At 35.7% G+C, this 16,089-nt stretch overlaps 1 protein-coding gene across 2 annotated transcripts in view; it reads left to right on the forward strand.

Annotated features, from left to right (window-relative positions):
- The window catches only part of WDR64 (WD repeat domain 64), a 150,160-nt gene that overhangs the window by 21,199 nt on the left and 112,872 nt on the right, over nt 1-16,089 (forward strand). The window contains exons 3-8 of one of the 2 annotated variants that reach the window (XM_033412389.2): nt 2,541-2,643; nt 5,118-5,221; nt 7,925-7,954; nt 9,208-9,318; nt 11,776-11,990; nt 15,002-15,136. In XM_033412389.2, coding sequence (XP_033268280.1) covers nt 2,541-2,643; nt 5,118-5,221; nt 7,925-7,954; nt 9,208-9,318; nt 11,776-11,990; nt 15,002-15,136 — 698 coding nt within the window. The remainder of the gene's footprint in view (nt 1-2,540; nt 2,644-5,117; nt 5,222-7,924; nt 7,955-9,207; nt 9,319-11,775; nt 11,991-15,001; nt 15,137-16,089) is intronic. The other variant, XM_004283489.2, reaches the window with a different exon arrangement.

A 16,089-nucleotide genomic window follows, 5' to 3' on the forward strand; every position in this document is an offset into this window, starting at 1 on the left:
AGAAGAAATGTTTCCACTCCCAAGTGGACTGACAGTTTTAAAGTACTATCTCCAGAGAGAGCCTAATTTTCTCATTAGTGATTATGGTCTTGATATAATTTATGATTTTTTTCCTCTCTTCCATGAGACCTTCTTAATCTAGGCTTTCTAATGATAATTATAGCTAATATTTTAAGAACAATTATTATATTCCAGACACAGTGTGAAATGCTCTACACATGTTACATCATTTAACCACCATTAAAAAATGCCCTCAGAAGTTTGACCTTTTATTCTGCTGATGAGAAAATTGAGACTTAAGGAGCTAAATGTATTTATCCAAGTTCTAAGTACTAATCAGTTGGAGAGTCTGAACTCGAACACTGGACTGTCTGATTCCACAGTGCATGCTCTTGCCATAAGGCCATATTGTGGGTTCAAATGATACAGGATATCAGGGAACTATATTCAATATTCTGTGATAAACCAGAATGGAAAAGAATATGAAAAAGAATATATATGTATAACTGAGTCATTTTGCTGTACAGCAGAAATTAACACAACATTGTAAATCAACTATACTTCAATAACTTTTTTTTTAAATGATACAGAATGTTGGAGAGGGGGAAATTTTCCCCTCTAACCTCTTGAGTTCTTGTGACTGGATTAACAATAAAATTTACACAAGACAGATTAACATGAGAAAAAGAAATTTTAATTTATGCACAGGGATGTCCCACAGAAATAGGATCTAAGAAGTGGCCAAAGCGGGCAGCTTTTTGTACTTTTTAGACAAAGAAACAATAAATTTGTGAGGAATTGAGAGGACAAAGAAATTTAGGTGTGGGGTGCCCATTAGTAAAGAATATAACAGAGTTTGGGCTTGGGGTAGTAAATTAAAGAAATAACAAGGTTTGTTTATATAGGCTTCTCCCTTCTAGGCACAAATTCTCTCTCTTTGTCAATAAGGGTGTCCCTTCTACCTCTGGATGCAGGCTGGTACATCCTTTCATGTGAAAGTGAAAGGGAGTGTACCTTTCACACAAAAGCTTTATTTCCTGTTTTCAGGGAGACAGGAGGATCAGAGTGTCCCTCTTGTGTTGGCTGTTTCTTAAGTAACTTTAATTCATAATAATCGATATGCCACTGGCACACATTTTGGGTTGGCCTACTCTGGGCCCCAACAAGGTTTAAGTTGCAGATCAATGTATGTCTATTAACTGGGTAATGCATCAATCAGTGATGGCAGGAAGTTGCAGGGACAAAAGATTCCTGTCCGCTCCAACAGAGATCTATTGAAAGCTCTCTGCTTTCTCTTTTCTCAGTCCTTCAGAGGTAATTAGATACTAAATGCAGAGGTTCTGTACTCATGGAAAATTAGTGGCAATTTCTGAGAAGATAATAAATTACTTAAGCTTTTAATTGAATACTGCTTTTGCTGGTGGGAAGAAAACTGGAAAATACAAGAGAGTCTTTGATAATCTTCATCTTCCCAAAGAATGAAATCTAATTGTAGGAAATTATTAAGGCAGCTGGTTTATGTTGTTAGGTTTGGATGGGGGAGAATGTAAAGGAGGAAGTAGTAACATTTGTAAACCAACTGATGAAAGGACATGTTAACACCTAATGCTAAGCCATCATCTAGCATCAAAATAGACAAATGTTATTAAAACAAACTGATATATAGTTGGTTTTGATTTATTTTCAATTGACTCATTTAGTCACTAGGTCCTTTATATGGAAAGTGTGGTCCCTCATGGGGAGCTTCTTAGAAATGCACACTCCCAGGCCTACGAGTCAGAGCTGCACTTTACTAGGATCCCAGTGGTTTGCATGCACACTTGAATTTCAGAAGCTCATTCTGTTTATTCACTACCAAGCACCAACTAGTCTCAAGTTTATAAGAAATACAGTGTGTCATTAACTTCTAAGGACTTTATTTCTGCTTATTCATAGACAGCTGAAAAACAGCTATCTTATTTTTCAAATTCCTTGGAATTACATAATCTGACAATTTATTCACAAATAAAATGCACTTTTTTACTTCAAGATATCTTTTCATAGTAATTAATTTTCATGCAACACCTGGAGGATAGGATTTGGAACAGTAAAATTCCAAAATTCCCCCGAAAAAGGAATGAAAAATCTTGTTCAGGAAGATTTATGGAAAATGGGTAGGAATAGTTATTTGAGAGTGGCCAAATTCATTGTCAGGATTTTCAGCTGAGACCCTGTCTGATGGAGGCTGATTTGATTTCCAAACAAGTGCCATCTCCTAATTGAACTATCAGTCTGAGCAAGGACACCAGACGAGTACATCAGTTTATCTATTGGAGGGAAAAATCAATGACTGCTCAAAAATCATGCACCAGCAGCATGCGGTATGTTGAATACATTAAACTGCCTTCTGATATTTATATCAGAACCCCTTGATATTTATAAATCAAGCTGTTGATTGTTAGTCCAAATTAAGACTTCAAATTCAACCAACATTAAATCTCTTACTTTACAGCCATTTCTGAGATATTGTGCATGTTTATATGTGTTGTTTGGGATTTTAGATCTTTGGATACTTCTCCTCTGAAGAAGATTCTCTTACTTCGCAAATGGATGAAGAAAATTTGGTTTTCCTCGTTTCTAGAAAACAACGAGTTGTAATTTCAGGTGATAATTTAAATTTCCCTAACAGATTAATGTGGGTTTTAATATTTTCTCAAAAATAAATATTGGGACTATAACATTTCCATTAAACCATTTTTCATCTTATTTACTTGATCAATACTTTATAACAAGAAAGGGGAGTGACAGTTTCGAATGCAATATCAGAAGAAACTTGCAGTTGAGTTGGAAATATCATTGCTCTGAAGGACACTAAGTAAGGTATGATAGGGAGGGAAATTCCCATTTTCCTGAAGAGGTTCAGATCTTAAGTTAAAGCTCTCTACAATGTCACCTCAATAATGCATGCTTTGGTACCAAATGGATCATATTTTTAAAAATAAATATTCTTAAAATTGAATTTTCAAGTTTTCACTTATTAGAAGTCTTTCCCATGTCCTCACCCTTAATTATCTTATGGAGGTTTAACCCTACACCTCTAAAACTGTAAATTTGTGCCAATCACAGAGGAGTGTTACCTCAGATTAAGAGGTCTCCAGTTTACATATGTCATTTGTTTTAAAATTTGAAACTGGACCCCAGGAACTCATTTCCCTCTCCACTATTGACAACTTGGGTTTTCTTTCCTTTCTTCCCTACAGGGAGGAAGAAGTCCAAGGTGAGGAAAGGCAAACCCTGGAATCTGCCCCGTCCTCCAGCATTTCATAGCAAATTCTGAGATGAAGGGCATAGTCTAGGTCAAATCTGGTGTTCCTTAAAAGAAAAAAAAAAAAACCCAGTCCTTTGTGAGCAAAACCCACCCTTGTTTTTGACCCTTCCTTAGCCCAACCATAGGCCTCACCAGAGCCTAACCTCTGGGTCCCTCCATGGGAACTATCATCAAAGAACAGAAGCAAGGGAGCTATCCCTGCTTCTGTCATCACTGAGTGAAGAGTGGCCAGTGAGTAAGGGAAATATGTTGCTGGCATCCTAAATTAGAACTTTGAAAGCATCTTTATAGATAGCAGTTGGGTTCTGTAACTTGTTTATTCACTCAGCAAATAATCGTTAAGGTCTACTTTGTGGGCCGAGTAACTTTCTAAGTGCTGGGGATACAGCAATGAACAAACAATCATAAATCCCTGACGTCATGGAGTCTACATTCTAATGGGGAGAGATAGACAATAAAAAAATCAAACAAGTAAATTAAGTGCTACAGAAAAAATAATAAAGTAGGCAGACTGTGGAGAAAAATAAAACAGGAGTGTGGGAAGAAGCTGGTTTGGAGAGATTTTAAATAGGGTAGTTGGGGAAAACCTGAAGGAGATATGAGAGCGAACCACACACTTCATGCTGGAGTGGAGTGGTAGGGGGACAGTAGTAGAATATGAGGTTAGAGAGGCAACAGTGGCATAGGCACAGATGTCCAAGGACTTGTGGACATGCTAAAGACTTCTGAGTGAGACAGAAAGCTGTGAGAAGGCTGCAGAGAGGAGAGAGGCCTGGCCTGAGTTACCCTTCAAATGTTCTGGCTTCTGTGATAAAAGTGGTCTATAGTGGGGAAGGAGTTGAAGCAGAGAGAATGATGGTGGCTTGGAATAAAATAATATTCTGTGCCTGTTTTTTCATTATTGACCCCTCCAAGGAATCTTTTGGACCTTCTTTTCTAATCTCATCCCAAATCCCCTCTCAACCTCCTTCCCCCTGACCCCTAGACATTTTAATACCTCAGATATACTGTATATCAGTCTATGTACTGTATGTATATCTGAGCTTTTGACACAGAGAGTAAAACTCATTCACACACCACCGCCACCGCCACCCCCTGCCCAAGAACCAATTTGTACCCCTTTGGGAGCAATAATTTCTCTGTTGAGAATGCATGAATTAGGGGGATAATACTGGAGTGTGAGATTTGTCCACTTGCTTTTCCTCTCTAAGAATTTACAATTATAAAAACTTGATTTAAATCATCCTGGGAAGAGGCCCAGTATGTGTGGCTTTATCATTCAGCACATAGGCAAAGAAACTTGAAAGTGTTTTTTTCAAAATGCATAAAGTAAAAAAAAGAAAAAAAAAGCCTTAAAAACAGTATTAAAGTAGTTTCATTCTTTTGTACTGGAAAGCCTGAGATAGTATTAGGTTTTTATTCTGTGTAAATCACATGGTGATAGTTCAAAGAAAGAGCTCCTGAGATGTGAAGATCTTAAAATAGAAATGATTCTAAAAGACATTTGGAAAACTCATTCTCTGAAATGTACACGTGGAGGTGGGATGGGGTATGATCTTACATTTTCTCTGGGAATTCATGCACCATGTTTAGTTGGAAAGCACTATAACGTCAGATTACTATCTCTAAGGATAATTAAAAAGCAATAGTTATTCATTTTTTGGTTTTATTCCACTTTAATTTTTAAGTAACTAAAGCCTTTCTAGCAAAAAGTTGGTTGCTTCCTTTCTCTTTTTTTTAAATAAAACTAACAAGTGACTTTTAGGATCTTTACTGCTAGGAGTTGAAACGAGTGTTGTGCCATCAACAGGTAGTAGAAGACGCGATGTGATTAAGTGCATTGTCAAGATTCCTCAGTTGGATTTACTAGTAACAGCTTCTCAGAAAGGATTGATAACAGTCTTTAATAGCCAGGTAATTTGAAAGCTTGGATTCCTTCCTCCCTCCTTTCTTCCTTCCTTCCTCTCTTTTGTTTTGTCTATGCATTATGCCTATGTATCAGATGCAGCAGAAACCATAGCCATATTTCAGTTATTCCAGAAAAAACAACAACCAAGTATTACTAAAACGAGGAGCTCGCTGAACCCCACAGCAGTTTTTGAGGTTTTGGTAACTGCATTTGACATTGTTCCTTGGGGTGTCATATTGAACCATGTGGCATCAGCATAATTAAGGATGATCCTGGATAATTTCTCAGATAACATCATAAACACTCACAAGCCAAGTGATTTTGTCATAATACTACCAAGTAATAAAAGGTCCCAACAAGAACCTTGTACTTGAAGTTAAAAACAAGGCTCAAATTCTAGCTCCTCTATTTTAACAGCCTAGATGTTAAGTAGGGAACTTAATGAGCCAACTTGTATATTTTCACGTCTCTTTTTTTCATATCTGTAAAATGAAGACAATAGGATCAGTCTCCTCTCCCTCAGAGGATTGTAGTGAATTTCAAATGAGATAATGAATGTTGGAAACATTTTAAGGCATTGCTATTATTGTCATTTCTTTCTAAATTTATGTTTTGGACTTCTATTTTCAAAATATGAGAGATTTTCATGGAATGTAAGATGATATCATCTATATCATATTTCACCATGAAAATAAATGTTTGGTGTTAAATATCAAAAAATTGGTCCAATTATTAGTTTATTTCCAAGTAGAGGCAAGCTTTATACAAATAAAATATATTTAAAATAATCATCACATGATTAAAATTTCAACAATAATTTTCAGCCTTTCAGTGGTTTCCATCATAGGCAGCCAGATCGTGTCAGAGAGGGTGGCCTGCACCCAGAGGTGCAGCAGGAGATTCTGAGCATGGGCGTGGAGACTGGCTTTGCCTCCACACTGCCAGCTGTGCATGTTACTTTTCATATCCAGGCCCCAGTTCCTCCTCATCCAAACCAGAGAATATCCCTCCCTACCTAGTTGTGCTGTTTACATGAGTTAATCAACATAAAGCACTTAACATCATTGTAAGCACTTAATAAATGTTGGCAATTACAATTATGAACAAATAATGTGAAAATAAAAATGGATTTGCCTCATTGAAGTGTGAAAACCTTCCTTGATCACTCTTTTCTCGATGCATTAATTCCCTTCTCATTTTTTACCTTTATTTCCTCAAAAATAGAACTAACATGGTATCTAAAGAAAAAGAGTGAGGAGGGAAATTGTGGTCTTCATAATGAAATAGTTCAGGATTATGTGAAATAAGTGAGAGGACATTATCATATTTCCAGATATGTCTCTCTCTCTCCCTCTCTCCCTCACACTCACACACACACTCACTCACACATGCTTATAGGCGCACACATGTGTACTCACGAACATGCAGATGCTCACCACCTGTTTCTATTTAAAGATTTGGTACTCCAGGAATAAATAGTATTTTGAACGCTGCATGCCTTAAAAATAGGATGGTACATTCTGTGAGAAAAGTAATTTGGCAGGGTAGGTCACAGGAGTAATTTATTAAAAGATAGCCGTTAATAATGCAAAATGTCTTACACCCACAGTTTAGGCTCTATCTGAGGTAGAATAAATACATTTAAGGATTTTCATGGTGCTCGCTGGAGGGCTTGGTGATGTAGACTGTAAATGTCATTAATGAAAGTTCCTACAAAAAGGCTAGATTTAGAAAATTCAGAAGATATATAAGGATTATAAAAATTTTAGAGCAGATAAGAGAATTTTAAACAAGTGACTTCCACTAAAGATAGAGATAGAGAAATAGAGGAGGAATTTCTTTGAGCCCTTTATTTTTTCCATCTAGAAAAAAGTCCCGGTTGGAAAAGCATTTTTGAACTCTTCAGATGAAAGACAGTCTGTGATGACCAGAACTAGCAGTTTTAGTAATCTCGATTTACTTTTTCTCCTTTTCACATGAGCCATCCTTCTGGGCAGCCATTTTCTAGACTTTCCCCAAGACCATTAGAGCATGCAAAAGAAACTAGGTCATTAATATATTTCAGACACTAACCTTTACCTTGGGAGCATTTAACATGCTTTAAGGGTATAAGAGGCTGCTCAAGTAATACATACTAGCTCTGCTTGGATAAATCTATGATTCTCAGCCAGCATAGTACTTAGGATATGATATTCATTCAATACATATTTATTGAATAAAAGAGAAAGCCCACTGGATAGAATGTTCTTAAATCTCAGTAACTTGAGAGATAACTCAAATGAAAAGTTTTTTTTTTCTGTATCAATCTATATCCATATTGACCTGTTTACCGTTCTTGCCATTGCTGTTAGTATTATTTTGCAGTCCCAATTTTTGTTATCAAAGGTTGCTCTGAATAGCTAAAGAATGTGAGGCAGTTTGCAAATAGAAGGAACAAATAACTAATAAAGTTTAAGCCTAAGAGCATAGTGACCAGGCTTAAAGACAAGCCACGGAAACATAAACTTGCCCAAAGCAAACAGTGCATTATTTTACAGAGCTAGATTACAGCTAGATTTTTCAGAGGCAGAAGGAACAAGGAGACTAACAGAAGGTAGAAATGACAAGTGAGGTTAACCAAGGAGGTACCGTGTTGCCTTAGAGCCAGCATTTTCATCTTTAATTGTAGTGCCAGCTGGGGATCATTATTCTCTTCCTTTTTCTTATAGATGAGAGTTCAGACCAGCACCAATGTTACAGTAAGTACTTTAAAAAAATTCCTAATTAAGTTAAACTGATTGATGATGGTTCCTCCATAACTAATCAAAATCTCAATGAAGAGCCTGAATACACTCTGAGAATAAGAGGTTCTCATAGACTGTAGCTTTATCTTTATTGACTAGGATCCAAACTAAAGCTTCAGCAACAGCAAAGAGGACACAGACCTTGCTTTCTGAGTTAATTTGATGGTAGAGAATTGCTTGGAAGCTGACTATTCCTTGGAAGCTTCAATTTAAAATCTTCGCCTGTTTTTCTAAGTGCTCACTATTGAGGAAAGTGAAAGACAGACAAAACCCATGTTGTGAGAACAAGGAAATAGCCAGTGAAAATTATTTGAAAACATTTTATTCTAAACTTGAAAACAGCATTAAAAAACTTGAGTGCAATATTGTAATTTATTTAATCCATATTGCTAACTGGAACAGTAATCTTGTGGCAGATATTGTAAAGCTATGGTGAATTGCTCTCAGAATCCCACCGTGGCTTTATGAGAGATGGAGAAGGATTGACTTTCACCCTGCTTGTATGCACTGAAATGCACTGAGGGTGCCAAGCAGAGGAGTCTCTGAGCCTCCATTTCTTAAACTTTCTTAAAATTCCTAACGGGTTTTACAGAAAGTTCAAGGGCATGCCTGAAACACAGGCAGCAGTTTCTGGCACAGAAGACACTCACGAGTGGGAGCCATTGTTCTCGTAAAGTAGTGTGTTGTCAGAGATATTATGGATCCTAGCCATGCCAATCTGGTGACTTTAGGAAAGCACAAGGCAGACTCACTGACCTCAACTTGATCACTGACCAGATGACCACCAAGGTCTTTTCCAGCTAAAAAATTTAAGCATGAGGACAGGGCCAGAAAACTCACTTAATCGGTGCCCTAAATCTAGTCCCACTGAGCTCCTGTGCAGAAGTGTTCTCATGTAAAAGAACAGTGCATAAAGATGACTGCTTGGTCAGTGGCTGTGTGCTTCTAGAGAGCTGTGCCAGGCTCTAGCTGTGTCATTCTCCAGATGATGGTTCTGAGAAACTCAGGCTGAGGGTGAAAGGGAAAAAGATGGAAGCTTCTTCTCAGGACCTTGAAGAAGAGACCTTGTGTGGCTCCTCTGCAAATAAGGGGGCAAAATGGGGCTTTTAATGTAAGTAATCTGCTCTTTTAGTAGCCACCATTGTGTGATAAAACAAAACACAATATACTCCAAAACACAACATGCCAATCCTATGCTTTTCTATCAGGATACCTCCTGGATTACAGGTTGTGATTACCTCTCTCAGCTGAAACGAATTGTAGCTACTACTGAAAGGACCATTATTGTCTGGGATCATAAAGCTCAAGGGAGCAGCCAGGTACTGTGCCAAGAGATACTCAAAGAAATTGGATTGTCTTTTCCATACTGGGAGGAAATGAGCAACACACTTTCTCTATTGAACATCAGTTTCCTCATATATAAAATGAGGGAGTTTAACTAAGATAATCAAGTCCAGCATCAATATTCTGTGAGTCTTAATTAAAAGGGAACATTCTTTCCATTTAGTGTATGTTTAATTTGTTTTGTTTTTGAGAGAGAATGATTAGTTCCTTTCTTCTTTTATACCTTTCTCTGAATCCACGTATTATCTTTTTGGTTATACTCATGTTAACCAGTTCAAAGCCTTTCTCTTCAGTCCAGCTTCATTTGGCAAGAAAACTACTAAAATCAAATGCATAATCCTGGCAAAAAATCGAATGGGCAGATGTTAATGTTAATCTCCTCGGTTAGTGATATGTTACCACTTAACCAATTTACAATATTTATTGAGCATCTGTAGACATATAGAAGTAATGAACATGTTCCCTACACTCAAACAAAACTCAGTCTTGAAGATACTCACAAACAAACATAATATATAATATAATGGTATAGCAAAAATGTAAAGTAAAAAAGAACAGGTACTCAGGGAGAGGAGTGATCACTAAGCATTGGGGTTATTATAAAAACGTCCTCAGGAAGCAGGCTGACTTTGAAGGACATGTAGGATTAACAAATAATTTAACCTTCCTCTGTGCCATACTAGTCTCAGTAAAATAGTAAACTTCCTATTCTTGTCTACAATATTGGCCAACTAATTATACCAAGATGATTTTAAAGAAGGCAGCTGTTTGCTTAATGTATTTTATTATGTGATGTGTCACTATCTCATGTCGTATAGTTTGATTACAACTTCTTTTCCTTCCCGCTCTCTCCTGTTTTCACTCTTGCTTTTCAATCTCATAGAAGCCTCCAGTTCATTGAAAGCATCTTCTTCCACTCTTCAGTACCCCTGCTTCTTCCCTCTTTCCCTTCTCACATTACCTCCTGGATGGATCATCTCTTAAATCTCTGTCCTTCAAAACTTGAATCTCGGATAGATGCTATAGCCCTTCTTTGCTCCTTTGCAGTGGCTAAGCACTGCTAGAGAAAAACTCAGAGCCACACTATTTGTCATCACTACAAATTCAGGGTCTGCAGACTCACCTGAGCACTCAGGGGCATTTATCAATCTCTTTCTGATTCTTGCCAACTCACTTTCCCACTCCTGGCAAGTATTCCAAATTCCATTATTCTTCTCAAGCCCTTGCCCTTTCGACAGGTGAACTTCTTCCTGTTTCTGAGAATACTGAGTCTGAAAGGCTTGTCCTCTTTCAAATTCCAGCCCTCCACCTACAGCTTTAACTCACAATACAACACTACTTCCTTTCTTTCTTCCTTCCTCTCTCTAAAGACAAAATATCTGACACTCCCTGTATCTGACACCCCCCCAAACCCTCCTGCCTTGTCCAGGACAAGACTCCATAGCCTTTTCCCTTTCTATCTTTTTTGACATTAATCTCTTCTCCTAGGATCCTTCTTTTCAACCTCTTCTGAATCTTCCTCTCAACCAATTCAGGTCCCAGATCCAAGGTCACCTTCCCTGACCATGGGACCCAAAATGACCTCTTAAGTCACTCTTTATCACAGCGCTCTGGCTTATGTTTTTAAGTGCACATCCCATTATCTGGAATTATCTGTTTAATTCATCTGTCTCCCCCGACTAGGACAGTAGCTCCACAAAGTCAGAAATTTTTGTTCATCACCATAAGCCCATGCCTAGAATGGTTCTTGCCATGTTGTAGGTGCTCAATAAATATTTGTTGAAAGACTGAATGAACCTCTAAATATGCTCAAGTCTCACTTATTCTATAGGAAACAAAACAAATTTAAAAATTTTTAAATACTTTTTTCTTCTCCTTAGGTAGAAATTAAGCTCCAGGAAAACAATGGCCATATAGCTTAGTGAACCCAGTTCAATAGTATAGAGTCAGCTTGATAAATGCTTGCTGAATATTTTTGGATAAATGTAGACGTTAGGATATTTTTCTCCTTGTAAAGTAATTGGGACTTTGATATTAGATTTCCTATTTACCATCCATTTTAATTTCAATGGTCTTTTAACACCTCAACTTTTTAATGCTTCCTGTTAATATTGCCTTACGAATTCAAGAAAGGAATGTTCACAGTAATACATCAGAAAATCTCATTATTTATTGAGCTAGAGACAGGTACTTCACACTTTTTCCCCACAAAACACCCAAAAGCACAATGTTGGGCTCAAAGTGAGAAGTTCATTCGTTAACTTCTACTTAGTTAACTTTGTTTCTTTCAAGTTCCTTTAACAGTGGGAATATCTAAAATGAGAAACATCAGAAAGTAAAATCTTATCAAATAATAAGAGCAATATTTAAATTTAATATTTAGATATTTAGAGCAACACGATAACTTATTAAAAGTGTTCTTCTGTTTCTAGGAAAACTATTTTGTCATAAAACCTATGGATCATTGCCTCCTCTGTGTGTGTGTAGTGTCTCTGCCTGACCAGCTCTGCCAAGATGACATCCTCTTGGGGGACGACGGTGGTTTTGTGAACAAATTCACAGTAAATAGTGATGACTTTGGACTCAAGCAGACAAAATCCAAAAAAAAATTACAATATCAGGTGTTAGACTCAAAGAACTTTAAAAGGTAAGGGTATTACGGGAATAATCCAATTGTTTTAATATAGACATTGTTCAAGTATTTATGTAGTGAAAATAATATGCCAGACCCCATGGTAGAGATTTTAAATACAAAGCTGAAAAAGAAATGTTTTTTACCTCAAGGAACTTCTGGTATAATAGGGAAGACAGACAGGAAAATTAGCAACTGAAATTCCTATTTTAAGTGCTACTGACAATGAAAATCTATAGGTACTTGAATGAATTCAGTGAAAAATTAAATCATGAATAAAATATAAAAGACATACATGGCTGTTTACTAGTACTTAAATATGGAAGACAATTCTAAACATAAAAGCAATGGATACAGAATTCAAAGAAAAAGTTTGATAGATTTGACTATACACATCAAAAGATAACATTTGAAAGTAAATAACAAACTGGGATAAATATATATAACAAATATGACAGACAGTTGGTTAATAATCTTTAATAGGTTTTAGAATTCAATTAAAAAACAATAATTTCTCAAGATAAAAACTGACAAAGACGATGAACAGTTAATTCACTCACATGCCCACACAGCAGTCAATAAACATTTCAAACTGATCATCAGGCAAGAATGCTAAGAACAGTTTCCAACTGATGAGGTTATGGGTGATTTCTATTGTCTGCTTTATAATTGTAGTGTTTTTGAAGTTTTTAGAGTAAGGCATATATTACTTTTATTAGCAGAAATACAAGTTTTATACTAAATACAACCTTTTTATTAATCAAAGAAGTACAACTTATAATCATATACAACTTCTCACATAAAATTAGAACAGATTAAAAATGAGTATGATGTTGTGAGATGGGCATTCTTGCATACTGCTGGTGGTGGAAGTATGAGTTGAATCCCTTCTGGAAAGCAATTTGGGCAGATGCATCAGGTGTCTTAATAAACTTTTAAACATTGAGACCTGTGATCTCCATGTGTTTAAAAATATAAGTATGATTATCACAGCATTATTTCTAATAATAAAATATCTAGTGTCCAACAATAGGGGAATGATTAACTTAAATAAGTAATCATTTAAATAAATAATTCAGGTATTATATAAATGTGTGATATAATATAAATTCTACAAATATAATTACATATTTTATAAATATGTCCATACATGTGTAATACATTTATATGTAAATTTCATTTTTTGTCAGAGTCCTAAAAAATATTTAAGGCATTAAGGGCATTCAGTAAATCATAGTATAACCATATTAGAGAATGCCATACATCTCCATTAAATTATATTTTGAAAGATATTTAATAATATGGAAAATGTTCATAATATAATATTAAGTAAAAAACTTCTTATTTTTTTATGTACCTTGAATCCAGTTTTATTTATGTATACGTGTCAGTATGTATATGTGTCCATTTGTATGTCTGCGTATTTCTACTTAGAAAGAAAAATATTGAATGTAAATATCCCAAAAGGTTAATGATGATTCTCTTTGGAACTTCAGAGAAGTGATTTTTCTTTTCTTCTCTATGGTTTTCTACTTCCTAAATTTTGTACAAACAAAATTTTCCTTTTAGAATAAGAAAAAAACTTTGAAAAATACAGGATTATATTTTGTTATTAATATAGCAAATATTTTATTCCAGAGATAGAATATGTAATTCAAAGCTCATTACATCTATTGCTACAACGGAATTAAGACTAGCCCATTGCTGAAACCCTAAGAATGACACAATGTTTATCTGGCTCCATTTTCCATCCTTCATATATTAGCAGTATTACTTAGTTCCACCAAAGTATTAAACTCTGATGTGGGAGTTTCCCAGTATGTGATGTGCTGCTCTATTTACTATCAAGCACTTTATTCCAATTATGATAGGCTCTTAGAATAGATGCTGAGACATGAATCTTCTCTTTACTGAGATGTGCATCACATGTCAGAAAATTCCATGGCCTGTTTTCCATCTCTGCTTCCATTAGACAGATATATTAGAAATGAGATTGGGGGAATTTGAAGAATGTGAGTACAGTTAAATGAATGCTAATTCATACTGGTTCTTTTGTAGATGATTTAATCATGCAGCTGATCATTATATACATGACAAATTATTTGAGACTAAAGTGTATATATATATATATAAGCCGAGTGTTGAAGCAAAACATTGTAGAAATTAAAGAAAGAACTAGCCAGTATCCAGAGTTCAAAATTTAACACAATCTGGCATGGAAAAAAGAAATCTCCCCCGACTCCCACTCTGTTTAATCCAATATTGTCAAACTTTCCTGCCTTGAGTTATAAATATGTCTATTTCTCAACTACAATCTAAGGAACTTGGTGATAAGGATTTTACCTTAATCATCTTTATGTCCTTGGTACCTGGGATACAATAAGTGCTCAATAAGTGTTTGTGGATGAGGAAACAAATACACTATAAAATATGAGTAAATAAAATACCATGAAGATGGCTTCTTCCAGGTTAAGACAAGAAGAATTTTATGGCAGTTTTGGCCTCTAGTGCTAAACCTCTCCCTCAAATGTCCTGTGTACTGATGAGCAAGGCTTTGACAAAGACTTTGAAGGCTGTCCTAGCCTCAGCTTTACCAGTGATCTGGGTTAGAAACTTCCTAGTTCTTCAGTTTTGAATGTATTCATGGGAAATATGAAAATGAATTGACTCATACAAGATAAAAAACAATATAAAACACAGTCCTCCATTTGCATGATCAGAATTTTTTCAGTAGGGTAAGGATGATCATGTCAATATTGGATTGGGTTTCTTCTAGATTATTCCTCTAATTCTGAATCTATAGCTCAAAATCTGATGATAAACTTTTATTTTTTCATTTAAAATATGATGACGATCATATAGTTAAACAATTGAAAGTATAATGCATAGGATAGTGTTACACATGTAGGCTTTACCACAGCTCAGAGCTGCGATTTGGTTAAAGTAAAAGTGAAATACCAAAGAGAAACTCAACATGATGTGTTTGTGAGTCTAACATAACCCCCTTTTTTTCTTGTAATTCTCAGTGTTAAAAGGAAGCTACATAATGACTGGGTTATGAAAATTAGATACATTTCAGCCCTAAATTGCTTTGGATCCTGCTCTGCAGACAGTGTTCATTCATTAGTTTTGGAATCCTTGAAGAGACTTGAGGATAATTTGTAAGTACAATTGTTTATATGCATAAACATTCTGTGACTTTCAGGTGTTTTCCTGAAACCCATGGCAGCCTTGGAGCTTTTAAACTGGTTTTTAGACATCTCAGATGTTAAGTATTCCATTTGTTCAACAAGATTAATTAGATTTTCAGGAGGAAGTTGAAGTTACTCATGCAAATCTGAACATGATATGTCCTCCTAGAAGCAGTTTTGCTCCTTTGTTTTTTATTGCTATATTCTATTAAAGTAAATCAATATTGGTGTAGCTATATTTTCCAAATAGTGTTCTATTGGTAAAACTTTATACTTTAAAAATCATTCTTACAGGTCAATTGACTAGACAATAGCCTGTGAGTATCTGTAGAACAACCATCATATTCCATGTGTAATAAATACACCAAATGGCTTTCTTATAGACAGATGAGTTTGAATAGTGTGTAGTCTTATTTTCTACCTAGTTAAATATTTATTAATAGTTATACTGATATATAGCAAGGGTATACGAATATATAGTAACTATAAAACAGCTGTTATATTTTTTTAAGAGAGATACATTCTACAGCATGGATAAACCTCAAAAACATTATGCTAAGTGACAGAAGCCAGACACAAAACACTGCATATTGAATAATCCCATTTGTTGGAAATGCCCAGAAAAGTTTATAGAAATAGAAAGTAGATTAGTGGATGCCTGGGGCTGGTGATGGCAGCAAGGACCCCAAGTTGGCACAAGGGAGCTAAAGGGAAGCTTTAGGATCCTTGCTTTAGGGAACTTGGGGTCCTTGCTTTAGGGAAGGCTAAAGAAGAAGGAAATCACATGATCACATCAACAGATGCAGAAAAAGCACTTGACAAAATCCAGCACCCATTCCTGATAAAAACTCTCAATCTAGACACAGACATTATACCAGTTACAGGAAAACAACTCAAAATGGATCATAGACCCAAAGATAAAA

This window comes from Orcinus orca, chromosome 1, assembly GCF_937001465.1.
Source record: "Orcinus orca chromosome 1, mOrcOrc1.1, whole genome shotgun sequence".
In the NCBI taxonomy this organism is placed as follows: domain Eukaryota; kingdom Metazoa; phylum Chordata; class Mammalia; order Artiodactyla; family Delphinidae; genus Orcinus; species Orcinus orca.